Here is a 21,710-nt window from a genome sequence, read left to right on the forward strand (position 1 = left end):
TGACATTTACAAAAGTAATTAATTAATATGATTAAGCAAATTAGATGGAGCCAAAATCTGACTGATTGTAAAGCATGCTGCAAGAGCCACCTGTTTGCTAAAAAGATTAGACACTATCGTGCTGGCAACTAGAAAAAAAAAGAGAGAATTATGAAAGATAAGATAGAGAAACATCTATATAAATTGATCTTTGAGATGTGTCTTGTCTAGCATGCATCACCATATTATCTCAGCTTTACCTGATAAAAGAATTGCCCATAAGACATTTCTGCTCGTGAAAAAAGCCCCCCAGATTAAGCTAAAACACAGTCACTGCTAGCTAGGTCAATAAAGGTATTTATGCATCTGATTTCTAGCTAGGTACCACAGCTCCTCTGTGGATGTAGCTAGCCAGTTCCCAAGGTCCAAGAAAATCCTCAATCCTACACCCATCTTCTCTCAAGATTTGTTTTCCTTCACCTCGAGGGCAGCAGTGTATGTTCCTGCTGCATAGATACAATATCTTTGCCCCAGATAATATTTAGCGTTTAAGAATCAAACTTCTGGTTAGCAGCAATTGCTCTGAGATACTATAAAACATGCAATCACAGGATATTCATTCCTTGTCATCTTTTACAACTTTAAACAAAACTTGAAAACAGGGTAGAGATACTTTCTATTAAGTTTTTATAATCTATGTTAACACAAATCTCCAGTCTTGTACTTTAGTGTCAGGCACTACGTATGCATGGAGCAAATCCATCATCTCTATCACTAGAAGACTACAGTGAAAGTATAAGTGGAGAGACAACACACAAAGCTTTAAAGGATTTGAGTAGCACTGGAAATATAGAAATTAAGTAAACTGAGCTTTACTACAAGACCACCATCATATGTCTGAATTTGAATGCAGAGCTCTTCAAGATCTGCAGTTGGCATGTTGAGCTTGTCTTCATGGTTAAGCAGGAGAAGACTTCTGAGAACCCACTTAGTATTCAAGGCAAGAAGCAGATGAGGGCTGGAGCAGGAGCATAGACTTTTGTGTTTATACTGCAGGCACAGAATCTCAACTGTGCTGATAAATGCGATTGTCCTGTACCAGCACAGGATCAAAGGTCTTGAAGTCTGGAGAGGAGGCAGGAGATGAAAAAGAAAAATTTTCCAAAAGACAAGCTAAAGTAGCAGATAAAAAGATGGAAGAAGAGCAGAATTACAGAAGCCCCAAGTAAGAAGATTTTGGGAACATTTTCTGGTGTGGGAGCTAGTTACCAAGGTAGGAGAGAAAGGTCATCAGTTCCATGCAGTTGTATCAATCCATCAATTTTTTCATGGAAATAATGCCATAATGCTCACTGTATGCCCTAGAGATTTAGCTGAGGTTTGCATGGTGCCTTATACTAAAATAACACATTGGCACCTGGGTAATAACAAATTTTGCAAATCACAATCCCTACAAAGAGAAAATGCTAACAAATGGACATCACCGTGAAAAGCAAATGCTGGATATAGAAATTAGCAGAGCTGGCAGCTAGGTATGTTCATTTAGGAGTGTAATGGACTTTTCTAGAAATGGACTTTTCTAGAAATAGCTTTAGTCATGCTCAGCCCTGCTGCTTGTATCATACTTCTGCCATACTGATTAACTAAACACAATATTAAAGATGAAAAAACCTGTGATTTGAAAGTTCTGACATAAACAGTCCCTGAAAAAGAAGCAAGCGGAGCACACATTGTCTATGCCATTTGTGAGCCAGTGAATCTAATGGTTCACTTACTTTACAACCTTCTTTGGAATAATTTGGCACATCTCTAATTTTAACAAGCTTCAGTGGGATTAGATAAAATGCAGACTTTGTTTACATCAATTAACATTCAAAGAAGTACAAAAGAACTTGTTAACTGCATTTATGAATAAAAAGTAACACAGTGAGAGTTTGTCCAAACAAAGTTACTGTACGACTTACTCAGATTGGCACAATTGTCTCTAAAAGACTAAAAACAAAAAAACAACTGAACTGTGTTTTCAAAGAGGCAGATGTGTATTTTTAATTACATTGCAAATATAAGCTACATTTGCAATAACTGCGTTATCAGTTTTGCATACATCAAATTCACAGACGTGACTGTTTTCCTCCACATGCCATGTACACATTCACTGAGTTAAGCGGAAAACCAAAACCATTGCACCCGAGTTGACAAATACATTGGCCATTGCTATATTATTATTCCTATTTCCAATTATTTTACATTGACTGATTACAAGCACATTCTTCTCTACATGCTACAGAACTGGAAAAAGAAAAAAAAATTGGATGACTTCAAATCCAGCATTAATCATCCTCAGAGATAATACATGGACGCATCCTATAGTCCTCACAAAAGACTCACAAACAGTAAGGGAATTAATAAAGATAGAGAGTGGGAAGGAAAAAGCAGGTAGAAGTAAAACAGTTTAAAAAGTGAGAGAAGGAAAAAAGCGCACTATGGAATATAGTACACTGTATCTGTAGTATATAGCATATATCAGCTACACCTTCTGAAAGAGTCAGTCTTTTTGGTGATCAACATTTTGCCCCCTGTATCACATTTCCATAGATCTACATGTGTTCAAATCTCTAAGTAACATAAGAGATACTTTCAGAAGTTTCTGGGGTTTTTAACTCCCCCAAAATCAGCCACTTCTAAGGAAGCTTTCTCTTCCCCGCTCATGTGGGGAGCCACACATGACAACCTTTTTTCTTTATCTTTTCCCATTATTAGCTCATAAAATGTTACCACCATATCTTGGTGTTCTTAGCTAAATTTGTGTGTTGTCAAGAGGCCTGGACACTATATAATAAATAATAATAAATATACTTTAATAGCACGCCATTTTAATTAGAAGTGACATCCCAAATCAACAAAATTGAGCTGCTCTCACATGCTGTCACCAGTAAGAGCACTGGCTGTTCAATAATACATTCCCCAATCCTGCGATCTTGCAACTTCTGCTTCCTAATATGACAAAATTAATTCTTACAAACTGATAACAAGGCTATTGCTATACTAACAATGGTAAAACGTGGCTCTGCTGAAACAGCCTGGCGTACTCAAGCATTGTGGACCAGAGGTCTATTGAACAGCAACAAAAAATAGAATCAATTTCCTCAACTGTTTTTACGTTTCTAAACTTGCAACAGCACAGCACAGAGCACAGCTTAATGAAGCTTAGATGAGCGGTGCCATGGGACAGCCAGCCCTGCTCCAACCATGAGACCTAATGGAGAGCTTTCCCCATCGGGGAAGCCCAGCCACTGGCTGGAGACACCTCCATGCTTTAGCATTTGAGGACAAGCAGGATGGCAATTGCTCATTTAGTCACAGCTAAGAGAAAGAGGCAGGAATGGAGAGAAATGTGCAGTTGACTACACAGGTTGACTAATCCGTACAAATCCCAGTGATCTCTCACCCTGAACTCTGGCTATGCCCTCTGCCTGCTTCACTCCACCGTGCCACCCTTTCAAAAGCTGTGCTGATTAACTGCTACTGTTGTGCCAATGGAGAAGCCTGGTAACAGTCTTTAATCAATGGGGCCACACTAGGTGTATTACAAACATAATTCCTTAAGGTAGGGATATTAAGATTGAAAAAAAAAACCCAAACCCACAAACAAACAGAAAAAATTAAGGAAATAGAACAAAGAGAATTCAAGAGCAAGAGGAATCACACAAATACCAAGCGTAGCCCAGACACAACTGGTTTTAGGGGGGGTTCTGTTTGGTTTTTTTTCTTAGGTTTGAGTGGGTTTATAAAGAGTAAGGAGTGTGAATTTAGAAAAATAACAGGAAGAGAAATGTTCCTCTAAAGTGAAGAAAAATAGGCTATTATAACAATAAAATAAAAATTAAATAGTTTTAAGCCTAGTTATAGGATTACTGGTATCATGTTTTAAAGGAAGTGTCATGAATATCATGCAGACCAACAAGCGCAGTGGGACCTGGAATCTTTTTTCTAGTAATTACGGCTTGTTGGGTGGTAGCTTCTGAAACAGTGACAGCCCAAGTAAACAGTCATGCACACACTTTGTATTTAAATAATTGAGTTCGTAAAGACTGCTTGATATAGCCCCTAAATATTAGCATAGATACCTAGATGTATCAGAGACACCTAACTCCAAAATGCTCTCTAAATCAGACCGACTACAAATGCAGAGTATCACAACACATATTGATAAATTCCTGATAGGTATCTAAACCCTGGACAATCTAATTGCAACTTATAATTGATTGCATGCTACACAACAGTTTAGGTTTTGTTTTCCATTAGCAAACACCTCAAATTACATGAAAGGGAGAAAAAGTTCCCTAGATACAAACATTAAATATTTATCAGCCTTACGTCTGCTCAGTCACCACTCCTCTAAAAAGTCCATTAATTAAATACTTCAGAAACGATTAAAACACTTCTTTAGAACTTATTGGCACCTGTTAATTCACTGACCCTACGAGGCTATGGCAGTAAAAGTCTCATTTGATTGTGTCTGTTACCAATAAGTCAGCAGCTTAAAGACAAAGGAGACATGATGCAACTTCATGTACCACAACATTGCCTTAAAACACAAAAGCTAGTATCTAGAGGCAGAGAAACAGAACATTTATGTAGACAGGGCAGCACAAATAATCTATTTAACCTAATCTTTTAATTACAGGAAACATCTCGTAGCAAGACATACAAGAGCAATGAAATGACCCAGAGCTAGAAATCAAGATGATATATTTGTGCATGTGAAAGTAACACCAGCAGAATTCATAAAAGAAAACCTCCTTGGGCATTATTATCTTTCCGTCAGGATATACTGTCATCACATTGAGAACAGGAGAAAAATGACTTACAATATGTTATTAAAATACAAAAATGTAAAATAAAGTGTAAGGGAAAACAAGAACAGAGAAAGGTAAAATTGGTGAGGGGGAGGAATGCAGGTGAAAAGATATTGCCGTTTGAATTACAAAGGGAGCATCTCACAAGGTGGGGGAGGAAAGAAATAAGGGACAGACCCCAATAGCTTGACATAGCAAAGCACCTACTCCACAGAAGTTGTAATGATTTTGGTTCATTTACTCATTAATGCACTATTCAGCAGAGAGGGGTGTTCAAATCTGGCCCTGCTTGGGCAGTATGCAAATCTTCTCCCACTCCTCTGCAAGCTTTTAAAGATAGCTGGCAGAGAGTCCCCTGAAGAGTCCTGGCAATGCCACACTCTGTGGTGGGAAACGAGCATCTTGCAAAGAACCCCTGAGATCCTCCTACCCCCTCAAATCTGCGCAAGTGGAGAAGTGTTGCCTGGAAGGGGGAGCGAGACAGAGCGTGTGTGCAGGAGAGAGAGAGAAAAAAAATAATTTCAGTAATTATATGAGAGTCCTGAAATACCAGGAGATGGAGATAATAATTGATCCTTAAAAAAAAAATAAAATACATTGCACACTCCTCACTGTATCTAACGTTTTCTCCTAATGAGACATTTGTGATATTCTGACCCTTTGTTCAGATCCTTTGCCTTGCTACATCTAACTTATTACTAAATCTTTAGAAAAATTCACTTCGCTTCCTTTGATCTCCTACTATTGGGTTACATTCTTCCTACTCCCTGAACACAGTTCTTCACTCCCACATTTAATTTCCCCATTTCTTTGTTTACATGCAATTTTACCATATTTCTTCACAGTTTCCTGCATGGATAAAGTCTATGTCATATTCCAACACATTACACTCTCTTATTCCTTACTTTGCACTTTTTAACTAATCGTGTAGTGTATTTGTTCCCAGAATGGCAATTAAAAAAAAAAAAAAAAAAGTATGCAATGGTAAAAACATGTTCCTTTTCACTCCATCTACAGCTGAATTGTGTTGCCATTGTTTTCAAACAGAACTTGCATTTCCAAACTTGGGCATTCCCATCATTCTGTTTGACAGAATTTTCCTGTTTTTTTCTCAGAAGGTGTGCATTTTTCAAGTGCCAGTAACATACTACGGAATTTCCCAGGAGTAACAGCTTGGTTTGAGGGACTCTTATTCAAAAGCCTTAGTTCCAAAAAAGTTATTTGAAACAGAAGAATCCAAACTGATTATTTACATTCTATAAATCAAAACTATAACCAATGCATTTCAAAATATTGCTATAATTATTTTTTACAGGCTGATGAATTGCTGGACATCCTTTCTTGAGCACTGGTTGGCAATTCTGTGAGCACTAAACAAAATGTTTATTTAATTTTAGATTGTGAATATAATTATTAAAATGTGATTAAAAATCCAAATCATAAAAAAAAAATACCAAAAAAACAGGAAATTAAAATAAAAATAGGGGGGCATATTTCATCTCCATAAGAGTGTTTTTACAGCTCTGTTAAGGGAAGGGATGAGAGGCACTTGCCCCAGGGTGTAAGCGGCTGACTCTGCCCCTAGGGAATGCAGAGTCCACCCCAGTGGCAGAGCATCCTAAGGCAACTGACAAAGCTTGAGGCCACAGCAATGTCCACTATGCCAGTTTGGGGCTAAGAAGCTACAAAGCTCAACAAATCTCTCTCAACAACCCTGATTCCATTCTCTAAAACATTAAAATGACAAAGGTGTAAAACTGTATTTCCCCCACATTTCGCAGTATGTTTAAGAGAGAATCTGTGTCTTACTCAAAAATATAAGGATTATTTTCTGAATAAAGTGGATTTTTTTCTTTACAGTCTGTGCACCATGAGCCTTCTTTCTCCTACAGTAAAAGTCAGTGGGTGTTATAAGCTGCAAAGAGCCATAACACAGCATTCAAAGTATGAAGAAAAAGACAGTTCTGATTTGACTCCCACATTCACACCAGAGTTTCCTTCTGTAGCCTCTCAAACACGTGGTTTGGACTGTGCTAACCGAGGACCACCTTGCACAGACTCTGCCCTATAAGCTCATAAACACAAGAGAGAAACATAAACATGGTGTTATATGTACCTGCACAAATGTATTAAGATCTATCCCTGGTCTAAATCAGGGGAGTTTGAGTGAAGTCAGCGTACTGGCATCAATGGAGGTAGGTCTTTGTACAAGTTAGATTTTGACTGAGGGTAACATCTGTAGCAGGTAACCCTGTACCACGAAAAAATATGGATGTGCTGTGAAGGGACTTTGCTACAATAGATAAAAGAAGTAAAAAACCCCAGCCGATCCACTGTACATTGATTAAAGTGCTGCAGGATGGGGTATTGAAATGGATAGATGTTTGTTATTTCAGTCTCTTGCTCCATGACACCTGTTTTGTCTTCTCCTTTGAACTTTACCACACATGAACGATATTTCTGATTAAATTCAAGGGAACTCTGTACAGCCCATAATTAAAAAAATACTCGATTTTCTTTTTTTTTTTCAGCAGTAGTAGTGTTTGAGGCACAAGTCTGCTTAGTCTGTATGAGAGTTGGGCATTCGGTTCTAATAGGTTACTTCAACACTTAAGGTTAAAAAGCATATCATTCACTTAACTATGCAGTATCAATGCGATTCATCTCAATCCATAACAGATGACATGTTCAATAGAATATGTAAAGTATGCCTCCACCTAGTGATGACTACGTACAAATAATAGAAAATAATAATAATTCTATTACTCTGAGAATCTTAGTAATTGGCTCACATTTTCATAAATTAAAATGTGCTCCCATAAAAATATTTACTTATACAAATGCACTTTTTTCTTCTTGGAAAATTAGTCTAAAGCTCAATCTGCAAAATTTACCTGCATATTCTGATTTGTGAGGAGGCAGGACTAAACACATTCTAGGTTTCAAGTGTGTGAAAATATTACGTAGTGTATTTGTAGCAATCATTAATATTATCGAAAAACAAAATAATGGGAGGCTGACTGAAGTGCTGTGGATTTTAAGTGTTAAAATCATCTGATAACTTAAGTTAGATAGCCTATTTTTAAAAGGAATCGTAAGCAAACCACATGTCCTCCTTGCACCTTTGTTTGCCAAAGAAAATGTTTACTAAGCTTCTTGGATCACCATTTTGTAGATGCAATTGCAGATGTAATTGCATGAAATTCGTAGGAATTTATTCACCCAAATCAGAGAAATGGCAATGAAAGAAAAAATGGGGAAAAAAGAAAGCCAAAAAAACCCCACAAATTAAAATAATAATGAATAAAAAACTCCACACCAGACTTAAAGCAACCCAGCCCCTAAGCCCAAACTCAAGGTTTTAACAACTCTCATATCCCTATAAAAATACTCTATAAATGGGATCAATTAGAGGTGTATCCTCAAAATCAGTAAACCCGAGGACGTTTGAAAAGCCAGGTTCCCTTGTGGAAAATGTTCTGGGTTTTCCTTTCATTTGCGCCATCAGGGAACTACTTTAAATGCCTTCTCAGGATGACTATACTTGTATTACCATTTCAAAAAGTCTCCCCATCCCGTTTGTGGTCCATGAATCACAGTTTAAAGTCTCTGAAAAACGGGAGGTATGTTGTTTAAAAGAGATGTCAGGTTGCTATTTGCATTTCTCCCCTTGCATTCAAATCGCCATTGTCCATTTAACACCTTAAAACCAGACACATCCTCTCCCCAAAGAATGACAGCAGTAGAAATCACTCTTACACAGAAAACGCGAATCCCTACCAGATCGTCTGGCATCCCTTCGCACACAAATGCGAGGTGCTGCCTTTCGGAGACAGGACAGCCAAGGCTCTCCGTGCCCAGCCAATTTCAAATATTTGCCTCACTCATTAAAGAGAAACACGAAAATGGAGTAAAGCGACTTCGCCAAGATTTTCAAAAATGTAGTGGCTGAATACAGAAATACCAACACCAAACATGTAAACAAGTCAGATTTGATTATCTCTGAGTAAGTTCATTTAGTATTCATTTTTCTCTTTGGTTTTTTTTTTTCAAGAGTTTGATAAATTAAGGGAAAATGTGCAATGTTTGGTCACATATCAAAACAATTCTTTTTTTTTTTTTTTTAGTAATAAAGTACATTAAGAAGGCTGTAGAAAACATAATGCCTTTAAATTAACTCAGCCGTTTTCACTCAGGAGAATCACAAAAGCCTAAAGTACTAAAGAATCAGGAAAGCTAGGCTCCTTTCACGTTTCTGCACTCCCTTTCAGCTGCTGATTACCAGGACTATGAAAATACCATTTTCCCTATTTTATGAGTACACGAAACACAGCACCAAGGCCTCACATCAGAGGGCTTTATCAAGTTCACCAAATTCTATTTGAAGCAATAATTCTCGTTACATGTTTTATCTTGAACCAGCCCATCTTACGAAGCTATTTACCCTTGCCCTATCAGCCCTGCTGATCAGAAGATAATCACCATTTAAAAACATAAAACTACTACCACATGCATAATTTAGAGAATACAGGTTTGCAGCAGCACTGCTGCTAAAAGAGCAGACATAACTTCATTTAGCAACCAGCTAAATCGTTCGGCCAGGCACCGAATTTTGCCAAAAGTGCTTAAAAAGAAACCCCTCCCTGTTGTGACGGTGGGTGCTAATTGACCTGCATGCACTCTGTCCTCTGCAGGGCTGGTCATCCCTGGGGAAATGCACAGCCCCGGGGGCACTGGCCACAGCCCAGGCAGCCCTGGTCTCGTTTGCTGCCCCGCAAAGCTGCCCGCACTGGCTCATGCGCTGCCCACGAGATGGCAGCAATATGTTTATGAATAATGCAGCAAGAGGCTGCAGTCCACTGCCATTTCCCATGCAAGTCGCAAAACGCGATTCGCTTCTTTAGTTGTTAAAATAAAAAAAACCCAAACAAAAAAAAAAAAAAAAAAAAAAAAAAACCAAAACCAAAACCCACACCTCACAAAAACAAAACAAAAAAAACCCCCCAAAAATAAAAAAGAAAAAGAAAAATAACCAAAACATACACTACCGCAAAACAAAACACCAACACAACCCTCTGTGAATTCTGCTGAAAAGCAATAGAAAAATAAGCAGCTCCGCTATCAGGCTTTGCTTATGAGTAGGTAAACTGCCCAGATTTCTTATTCATAAGGTTTGGCGTTATCCAAGGCACAAGGTGTTTCTTGTACATTCACATATTTGTTCAGGCCTTTATTCTCTGCCATGCTTCTGTTCCTGACAAAATTATGCCACATGTACATTAAGCATTAACTGCTATTATGTTTTATTTTTGCAACGCAGAAAATGCCTGTGGCTTGAAATGAATATTTTCTTTTCTGATGGACAAATAACATCTGCAGTTCTGAAAGCTGCAGCATAGCCATCAAAAGATAAGTGATTTATATAATTTCTTAAGAAGCACATGTGTATGAGCATACACAGACACTCGTACCTATCACAGTCACTCACATATCAGCACTTACATCCGTCAAAAGATGGGCTCTTTAAAAAGTGCAGTAAGCTATTATAATAATCATTTTTAGCAGACAGACATCTGTGTACACATAATGTCAGATTTGGAGAATATGCGTTGTGGGTTTTTTAATCAGCCTGATCTTCCCGGAAAACTTAGGCTGGCTTTTCAATTACATTTCAGAGTTCTCTGGCTTTCAGTGCCACCCCATGCTCTGGCGTGTCATAGGAGCTGTTTGCCTTGATGTTTCATGGCCTGCAGTGAGTACCAGAGCAGAAGTCACCTGGGGGCAACATCATCATGGCACCATGTCAACTCTTTCTTCATCCAGACTTTCAAGCCTTTCCAAGACCTCCATGGGTTGTCGAAGTTACACTTCTCAAGTGATTTTTTTTTTTCCTACACAGTAAAGTTTTCCTGAATTTTTTCATCATTCAGTGACAACAATCAGAAAGAAAGGAACAGCCTAGCTAAGATGATATTTAGCTACAAATCAACCAAGTTTTGTTGAGAATTTTGCATCTTCCTTCAAGCAGCCAGGTAGGACAAAATGTTGTTTATGAGGAGTGGACTTCACTATTTCTGAAAAGTAATAACTTTTTCAGAATATCAGTAAAATGATAACTAAGATTTTAATTTTTTTTTAATAAAACAAACAAATAAAAATCCCAAACAAAAAACACCCCACAAAACAAACAACCCTACTGTCCTGATTTTATAGTCATAAAATATACAAGGCCTTTGCTGACACGTCTGAGGGTTTTGTGCTACGAAAAAGGCCACAGGAGCCACAGAAAGTGAGAGAAATATATTAGCTATAACTTTGTAGACACTCTACCTTAACTGTTCAGCTTGTCAGTTTTATAAATAAAGCTGCTGTTCCTTGAAATGCTTGAAACTCTATTACAGAGGCTGAATATAGAGAGAGATTCCTTGAAATTCTATTATGGAGGTTGAAGACTCAGTTTCCCAAGCCCTTTAAATCCACATATTGTCAAAGTCAAGTGTCTTCCTACTGATGGCTTGTCTATTTTCAAACTCTATACAGTTTGAAACATAAAGTACAAACATTTGGGCACATATTAGAAAAATATTTCCTCAGTTTCTTTAAGGTGTCACTGGTCTTATATGTCTACAGTCCAAGGCCTTACAGTTTGTATGTTCCTGTCATTAGGTATAAAGCTTTGTTGTCATTGCTTGTGTCACAAGAGTAATTAAACATACCCCTCTCCATCACATTGCAGGGGAGGCAAAGTGGCTTTATTACCTCTCAAGCCATAAATATGAATTACATTAAACATTTTTGTGTCCATACTTACAAAGCAACCTGAATTTCATTTCACTCTCAATCTACTCTCTTTGGGCTATGTTTGTCTCCTCTATGCAGCATTTGTATTTAAAAACATAAAAAGAAATCCAAATACCAATACCAACCCAAGCCCCTCCGTGTTATGTTCTCAGTGCTTTCCCTAGAGAGATCATGGAAAAGAAAATGATCCTTCCCATGGCAAAAGCAGTGACTTAGAACATTTCTGGGAGGTATCCAGATACTATATTGATCCTACAGTATGTAGAACAAAACAGTTTATCATTCAGATTATGCTCTTGGACAAAGCTGGATAGCTTCAAGGACAAGGGAGTTACCCTAGATCAGCACCATAAATGTTATTATATATGAAACAGCTGCAAGATAAATTCTTTCATATTACACATAGGTACACTTTTACTTTCAGCTGTCTCACTGCTGAAACACTATGTCTTACACAGGTTTCTCTGTTTGTAAAATACACTTAGAACTCTTAGTTACATATGAATAACTCCTTACAGCTGCAGTGCATTGAAACCAAAAGGAATATCACAGATCTGTGGCAAGAGCCAGGACATTGTACTCCAGAAATTCTTCATGTGAAACCTTCTTTAAAAATGAACTAAGTAAATGGAAAAAATATTACTAAAGAAATTAAAATAATGTCTGCTATTTAAATGAATGGTGCTGTTAAGAGAACAAAGCAGCTTCGCCGATTCATAGGCAAGCTGCTCATGATCTTTTTTTTTTTTTTGCACTCTTCATCTCTCTCCTATTTTTCCTTTTCTTTTTTGAATCATCTGAGGGAAATCTTCCAAAACCTCTTAAAGGAAATAGTGTATGGCCACGAGACTTTGTGCTAATGAAGCTCCAGAATTATGAAACCAGAGGTCAAGAGTATGCCTTCCACAACATCTGGGCTGAATGGAATTAAAAAGGCTGCTTGACTTCGAGTACAGGATGAGTAAGCAGGGGAAAGAAAAAACTCCAGTTGGAAAGTTTACTAGAAGCAGAAAACATTGACTATTGAGGAAATAGGTAAACTAATCTAGCTACTGCTGCCTCAACAGCCATATTAGTACTGGCTGAAAAGCAGCTTATCATGTCATTTTCTTTTTTGATAACCTGCATCAAAACGCACCTACCCAATATCAAACTAAGCCAAATAAAGGAAAGTGGAAAACGACAGTGACATAGGCACCGTTTCTGTTCCAGTTGCTGACTGACGAAACTGCCAACCCTTAACATGGTTTTATTCAGTTATTACAACCATCTCTCTGTAAATGACACTTTGGATTATTTAAGATTATGTTGTAATCCTTTTAATCCTCAGTGCTTTAAATTTCAGGCTAAACACCAAAGAGCGAACTAGCACTTAGCAGAAATATTTAAAGCATGTGACTTGAACATAAATCTTCTTTTATTCACCACTGTTTTATTCAATGATGAAGACCTAGTGTATCACATCATTCAGAACAAACAGCACAGTATCTCACTGCAAACTGCTACGTTTCACCACATCATGTGGAGCTGTTTCGAATTGTTTCTTTTCCTTGGTGTTAGCTGTATCATCAATAAAATAAATGAAGGAAAACCAGAAGTTTATATGTTATAAGATGTGCATATTTTCAGTTACTATTGAGGAAAACCTGAAAAAAAGCCCTCCTAATATGTTCATCAAAAACAGAAATAGATTGCATGCACAAATTGGATAGTGTGAGAGACAGATCAGACTTATCCTGTTAAACAGAGAGTAGCTCAATTTAAATGAGTAGAGTAATGCTGCTGAAAACCTCATGATCGAGACCAGAAACCCAAATCGTCTTGCCTGAATATCATTTACTTCAAGTTACCTCTTTTTTTTCCTGCATCGATCATATTTCCAATTAGTTTTCTTCACGATACTCCTATACTCCATCTTGTTACCATCCATTAACTGTCATATGCTTAGACTTTAAATTCAAGGTTTCCTTCTTCTTCTTCAAACCAAAATCTCAAGTCATTTTCTATTTCTAATCTATAATTCATGAACTCAAATTGAGTACTCAGCCTAAATCAAACTCAAAATTCTGCATCTACTAGTACAACACACTAACAGAAAGCAACCATTACTCTATTTGAATCAGAAAATAATATTTTATTATTCAGAAAGTAATGAAACAAAACCCCACCAACTATGTTCTGTTGCCATGCTTTAAAGCTTTAAAGTAAGATCACACTTACTGCTGATAATTTCAAAGTTAGGCAGCTGATGTATTTAATCAAATTGCAGTGCAACGCATCTATATTAAGGTTACAAAAAAAAAAAATCACCCATGTTCTTTTCATTTGAACAAATATATGAATAAGTAAACATATATTATCAATCTTATTCCCACCCAGTAGGGATAAATAGATCGTCAGAAGTGTTGCCTGAAGTATTCAGTATCCAGGTACAAACTGACCTCTCCACTTTCAAACTTGCCTTGGATTCCCTCCAGATTATCTCATAAATCTTCACTCTATCTCCAGTCCCCTTCCCACTCTATCTGCTCATGTAGCACTAGTCTCGTTCAGTCCTTTCCTCTCCCAAAATGTCACCACTACTGATGCCAAAGCCTTCTCCTCTTTCACTCTTACCATCTGGCATAATCTTCTTGTAGCTCTCTGTCTAAACAATGCTCCATCCCTTTTCAAAATGTGTCTTAACATATGTCCTTCCTCCCATGCTTTTACTTCTTAATGTCTCTCCCACTCACTTATTGGCTTGATGAACACACGTTTTAATGGGTTCAAACAGTAGTGCATGAGTTTCCTTTCTCACATTATTCTGATTCAGTGAAGTTAGACCTCTCATTAACAGAAGTGAGAAGAAAATGCATTGCAATGTCTTTATACAACCAGTTTGATAAATCAATAACAGAGCTTCATTTGTCTTTACACTGGAAATGTATTAGCTGCAACAAATCACCAATCCAATATGTATTTCCAAACAGAAATGTTGCTTACTGCAAATGAGAAATAAACCCTAGAAGCTCAGAAGACTTCTCAGTGTTCTCGGGGAGTTGAAAGAGTGAAGGCTAAGGTTATACTTAGTCACATTCCAAGTGAAAAAGCTGAAGATTGACAGCAAAACCAAAATATTTATTCTAAAAATACCTAGGAAATTACAAAGCTCCAAGTGTTGTCTCAAGACAACCTGAAGCATGTGGGGGGTATAGAAGCATAAGTCTTACTGTCTTGAAGAAGCAGAATATTTCTAAATATTGCATGTGCCTTAGAAAGATGTCTAGAAAAATAAACCTTGAAAAAAGTCTCTGTAACACCCAGTTGACCGAAAGAGGTTTCTTTTCAAGAAGGCATGTATAGTCCCTGGGGCAGTGTGTGGTGAGTTGGGTCTTTTTAAACCCCAGACGCAGGCACAGTTGGTTCCTCCAGCATGTTTCATTAGTGGTGATGCCAAAATATAATCTGGTAACTAACAGTATCTTGACCCTGACATGTTCCCTTCTGCATATCTCCTCCCTTTATTGTTTATATTGTTAAAAATTCTTAATGTTAGAACTCTGGGAAACAACTCAGTTCATAGAGAATAATATTTTGATGTGGCTTGGTGCAACTTCTCGTGAAAAAAAGAAAAACAAAACCCTTTCTACTGATACTCGTTGGAGATGGATTATGTCCAAAACCTGCAGATGTTGCAATAAAGTATTTTAGCGCCTAGATCCTGGAATGTTAACCTTGCAGTAGTGCTTTTCTTGTCCTTTCGTCTTCTTGGGCCTTGATCCTCCTTTTCAATTCAATGAGATTTAGATGAAGTAACTAAATAATACTATTTTCCATCAATGAGGAATAGTCCTATGAGAAATACATGTCCTTCTATGCTGGCCCTGACAGAGTCAAGCTTTTAAAATCCTCCCCTTCCAGAAATGAACCTGGGTCATCACTGTCTGAGGACCCTGAACAGCAATAAAAATAAACAGAGTAACCGCCCTGTGTTGCAGCAAAGCTTGCATAAGCAGTTTGAAGAAGTTGTGTTTATGGAAGTTCTTTAGGTCAAGATTCTAGGCCTGAACCCAAAGCAATTACCTACTAAGTTTTAAAAACAAATTGAATATAGAGCATTAATCAATAAATCAACAGGTTCTCAAGTGTTTAGGAGACTCAGCTGTCAGAAATCCTTCTCTTAGAAAAATAGTAAACTGATGCTTGATAAAATGTTATTCGCCTGTACTGGTAAGAAAAGAGCTGTATTAAATCACTCTCTACTTATTAAAACCAAGAAAAAGGAAATAAAACCTACCTCTTAACAGAGTTTATACTCAAATGAGCAATGAAAAGCATACGTTGACTGTTACCTGAAAGACATTCTTTCTGCTGGATTTCTCTGAGGTCCACTCAATGCGAGCACCACACAAATCCACACACTCAGGTTTATATCCTGGTTTCTGGAAAAAAAGAAGAAAAAAAAAAACCAAAAACAAAACCCACAACTATGAATATGGCCTGTTTTTTCACAAATGGGGGCAGTTATCAGATAAAAAAAGAGTAGATCAACTTCAGATGACATATTAGCGTAGCACAGCAGCTGAATTTACTGAAAAGCATTCATTGCTCCTTGATATTATTAAATAGCCACTCCTAGGGTGTCGTAACTCAGAAATAAGGTTCTTATACTAGATACATAATTTTAAAAATACTTAGATGATTTAAAAAACAGTCTAATGTAACATACAATAAGTCAAAACAAAATGCACACACACTGACCAGGTATGCTGGTCAAATGTTTTCTTTGCAAAACCTCTTGAAAAGGTTTTGAGTTTAAAGGTAAAATTTTGTGGCTTTCCAAATACAAATTTAAATTGATGCAACTGGAAAGGACAGAAACTAAGCAAGACACAAGACATACATCATATCTGTAAGACAAGCTATCTTGTTTAAAAAAAAAATAAAAAAATTATCATTTCTAGCTCCTAAAAAAAAAAAAAAAAAGGCTTTGAGGGCATGTGTGACACCCAAAAAGAAGCTTAACACAAGGGTAGCTCCACACAGTTTGCTACTTCACAGTGTCAATCTGTGCATCCCAGAGTGACACAGCTCTGCCTCCCCAGCTTCTCCGGACGGATGCAAACAATTCAAAGAGCAGATTTGTTTGCCTGTGTCATTTACATTGCTGGGAGTTAGTGTAAAGCACAATAATCCTCATTTGCCATCTAAGCTTCTTCTCCAGGGACTCCGCCTGTGCAGCAGTTCTGGCAAAGCCCATCTAGTTTAGACTAGTCTTTGTAGATTAGGTTACTGTGCATCCCCGACAACAATAAAAATACTACTGTTAACAGGATAAAGCACTAAGAAGTCCCTTTTGGGTAAGATATAGAGTAATATCCACATAATGTAATTAATCATCTTGATGCATGTTTTTTGCTCTGTTGTTTTTAAGCCATTTTACCTTTAAAAATGGCATTGCTGATAAAGAAAACGGACTTAATTGACGTTAACAGTGATCAGTCCAGCATCAACCACATAATCAGCTTTCCAAAGATTGCTCACTGAATTACTCTGATGCTGTTATTAAAGGCTAAAAAATGTGTGTTCTACAGAATGTTTTTGAGATGGGTAGAAAAGGACCTGTTTAGGCTAAAAAAAACAGAGTAAGATACCCTGGTCAAGCAATTTGCAACCAGAATCTCTGACAGTTTTCAGTGTTGGAGTTGTAATTATGTCCTCCTTTTGCCAAACCATAAAGCCACTATGATTCAGCTCCTCTAAAACTGATAGTCCTGTGTGTCTTTGTTCCTTTTTAATAATTTTTTTTAATAGAAGAAATATGCTGTTCAAAACAGAAGGATGTTCTTGTGCCTAAACCACTGGAAGAGCAGGGGTTACATTTTTTTCCTCCAACTCTGCCTCAGACTTCTTGCCTGACCTCCCACAGGAACTTGATCTTTCTGAATTTTTAACAGTATACATACTTGATTTTAAGAAGGTGGTGTGAAATTTAGTCAATATTTGCCTGGCAAAAGAGACAAAGTTGGAAAAAAAAAGATCCCAAACAAACACCAGCCTATTAGTACAAACAAATATTCAAAGAGCAGAGTCAGGGAACACATGGATTTTCAGTATTTCAGTACTGTACTTTTATAGAAAGGGCTATGGTCTCTTTTGGCTAGATCAATCTCCTTGGGCAGGGGTTACCCCAAGGAAGTTTCATTCCCAGGTCCCCACACAATGGCCAGGGCTGCACTGCACAGAGCAGGCAGCATTGTAACTCATCATGAACACACAACATAGGCTGGTCAAAGTGGGTCACCTTGCTTTATTTGAAAAAAAATTACCCAAAAGGATATTTTGAGTCCGAAAATACTTTAACAGCTTTATTCCACCAGCAGAAAGAGTTGAGAAATTTTGGAAACACTTAATTAGATTAAGAGATTGTAATGTAGACAAAAAAGACCCCCAGGAAATAGTTTCTTGATAGTGAAGGGTACTGGGCTACAAATTATTTTCCTTGAGAAAACTGCCATGGCATTTCACTGGAGTGAGAAAAAACAGTGGAAAACCCAAGGAAATTTTAGAGGAAGATAGAATAGTGAACTCTACAGTACTTTACTATCTCTAGTTTCTACGATTGCACAAAAACTTATGCAGCAGCAGAACTTGGGCTCCTCCGTGCACTCAGCGCACAGCTTAATTTCGTTGTTGTAGTAATATGAAGTTTGTTTACAGCTTTGATTTTGTAATAAGCAGAAATAAAATATGAGTATGTGCATCTCGCTTTCCAGAAAGGGTGGGATTCAAGCTCAGTCTTAGAAAGATGGACATGCTTTTGCTGTGTACAATAATCAACTGGAAAACTTTTTTAGAGAAAAAAACAATTCTGCCCACAACTTAGCAATTCTGCCCATGACAGAATATAACCACCATACGACTCAGTATGTCACAGTATGTGAAGCTTCTGATGAAAACTACATGCAAAACCACTCAAATCCATCAAGTCTGAAACTGTCCATGGTGCACATCAGCCTTTCTTACTGCACCTAGGGAGCTCCACATAATGGAAGCCCGCTTAAATCTGTAGGGATCCCAGGAAAGCTGCCTAGAAATTAATTCTGGCCTAAACATAGTCCTGTTAGCATGCTTTCCAGTTCATGCATTACCCAGAGAAACTTCAGGAGAGTAAGTTAAGGTTCCTGGGAAAGCCTGAGCACTCTGCTTTGGATTTTGTAGTCAGAGCGATTATGTTATATCGATGTTGTTGGAGAGGGGTTATGCTGTAAATTGTTACAAGTCCCTGCTACAATGTAATCTTCCTAAACATGGATATGGATTTCAGCAGCATTTTCACTCACTAAATTACTTGGGCTAATAATCTGAGGTTAAAATAACCTCTCTTGAACAAACTGTCTCAGGGAATAAACAGACTACTTTCTCTTGGTCACAAAGACCAACTGATAACAGAATTTCACGTTGGTAAGAAAGAATGCTTCTGTTATCTGTTTAGATCATAATGTCCTTAATTTAACATAAAAAGTTATATTCATATGAATGCTAAAAATGTATATAAAAAGCATGACCACAAATGATCAGGCAGCAGCAAAAGATAATCATTTAGCTACACAGAAAGGAAATTGAGTTTTCAGTAATATTTGTAAACAATCATTTTCTGAATCTCTCCTCTGTGTGCTGTAATTGTTGTGCTCTACTATGACTAATAATAATACCAGATATTGTCACTAGCTTCACCAGAAAGCTATGAATCCCAGTCTTCTCCATGCAAATCAATAGGAAAGTTGTTATAGTGACTCCTACCTCTACAATTGTACAAGGGAGCAACGAAAACTCCTTTTAGCTAGTATTAGCTGTTTGCATTAGAATATTATTTAAGATTTTGGTAAATATAATTTTAAATCACCCCTAAATATTATCCTATCATCAGAAAAATAAGTATATTAGAATGTGCTTTCATTTCCTACTCTCCTTTTGCCTTTATTGTGAAATATCATTCCTCTTATAATGATGATGTCTTATTCTAAATTTTCACTTCATGTACAGTATTTAATATTTCATAATTAATGAATTAGTATCTTTGTAATACAAAGGAACATGAATCTTTTTGTTAAGTCACATCATTCTCCTGCTTACAATAAAAATGCTTTGTTGTAAGTCATACTACTGTGAATGAACATTGCCTCTATTGCATTATTTAATTAATGGTTGAGCTCCCCTTTTTCCAAAGTAAACTACAGTTGAAAAAAAAATAAAAAAAAAAATCAGTAAACAAATGATTTCTAATGAATCATTTTTGTATTATTTTCTTTCCACTATCAAAATTATACCTGGTTAAATAGTTTACAAGGGGAATAAGCATTACATTTACTCTATCAGATGACCAATATGCTCATTTAGTTTTTTTTTGACGTGTGAAATTTGAGGGTTAGGAAATTGTGGTATAAGATTTTGAATACTGACAGCTCTTCTTGTTCTCAAGCTTTACTCAATTTGTTTATTTACCATGGCACGTAAGTTATACACAACAGACAGAAAATGTAACTTTAATGGCTTTTTTTCACCTAGTAACCATTGAGTCACAACCCCAGTGTTCAGATTTAGCACAGAATTAAATAAAAATGACCCACTTCCATATTTTTCCCCGTAAAGAGCAAAATATGGGATCAATATGTCTGTGTTCCTCCCAACACAGGAGGCAGTAAATATTATCTCACCAACTGTGAGCATTGGTGATGACTGGGACTTCAGGGAAAGGGACTGACTTCTCATAACACACCTTAATTTTTTGAGTTAAACAGATTGCGATCTGGGCCAGAGTCCCACCCTCCAGGAAGGCCTACTTTAGCATCTAAAAACTTAAAGGCATAATGGGGATTTTAACCATGTGGAGGAGTCTCAGAGCAAAATCATATCTTCTGTATGTTGAATTTTACTGGTCCATTTATCTCCTGGGATTTGGGTGAGGGCATACAAAGAGAGAGGAGAAGAGGTAACACATAGAAGTGTAAGACACCTGGTAAATTATAAGACTAGTTCTGATAAGTTCATTTGTGATTTTTTTTTTTTAAGTGACATGATTTAATTTTAAGGAAAACAGATTATTCTGAAAAATATTAATTCACGCTATAATGCTTTAATGGCTGCAGAAAAATTGTATTTTCTAACTGTACTAGCACAAACACAATCAGAAAGTGCCAGATTTCACCTTTTCTATTGTTTCAACTATTATTTTAATTTTTGCTACAACCCTCACCTTCTTTCAAAAAATTAAGACGTGAAAAGGTGTTCTTTAAAGCTGATTTTATGGCAGGTGGCATTGGTAGATCAAGAATATATAAAAGATTTATATCACCTGCCATAGAAAAAATAGCTTCTTATTTCTGACTCCTTCCAAAGAGAGCACCTTTGTGGCCACCCATCATGCTAATGAGATTTGGCAGGTTTGATCAGTCCTTGAGAGCCTTTCACAACAGGGCTTTGTCAAACCTGTCCCTTTGCTGCCCACAGTGTCACACATTTGCCGAATTCCCCTTTTGTTGCCCACATTCAGGTTCATAGGCTCAAACTCAGCAGTAACTAGCACTGAAGGGATACATGCCATTATTGCTTGCACAACATAGCTGTCACATCTCCGAAGACTAAGATCGGTGGTCTTTCCTTGGGGCACAATAAAAAGGTACTGCAAATTTCACTTTGTAGTAACTACAGGCTACAGAAATTGCATTAGCTGCATTAGATGGAGTCATAGAAATATTCAGGAAGGTTAGCAGGATATGGTAGATGTCACATTTATATTACTATAAAAAATCACTTTGCTAACTTATAATGTTTTCTGCTTTGGTAACACCCTATATTAAGGTGCCATTTATAAATAATTTATTATTATTTATTAATGTATAAGCCACTTTATGAGATGGTAGATAACAACTTAAATTCATGTATTAAAGATGCACATACATGGTTTAATACAATTTACGTCTCACAATATCCTTTGCAACAGATTCTCATCGCATCATCTGTTAAGCATTTATTACTAATGCATTTTATAACATACTTTATAATACATTATTTGAGGAAGTAGCTGCA

The 21,710-nt window shown here is 37.0% G+C and overlaps 1 protein-coding gene across 3 annotated transcripts in view; it reads right to left on the bottom strand.

Moving 5' to 3' along the window:
• Nucleotides 1-21,710, bottom strand: part of ARHGAP15 (Rho GTPase activating protein 15) — a 338,762-nt gene that overhangs the window by 253,442 nt on the left and 63,610 nt on the right. For all 3 annotated transcript variants that reach the window (XM_030488811.1, XM_030488812.1, XM_030488809.1), the window contains one exon: nt 15,974-16,063. In XM_030488811.1, coding sequence (XP_030344671.1) covers nt 15,974-16,063 — 90 coding nt within the window. The remainder of the gene's footprint in view (nt 1-15,973; nt 16,064-21,710) is intronic.

The sequence above is a fragment of the Strigops habroptila genome, chromosome 5 (assembly GCF_004027225.2).
Source record: "Strigops habroptila isolate Jane chromosome 5, bStrHab1.2.pri, whole genome shotgun sequence".
In the NCBI taxonomy this organism is placed as follows: domain Eukaryota; kingdom Metazoa; phylum Chordata; class Aves; order Psittaciformes; family Psittacidae; genus Strigops; species Strigops habroptila.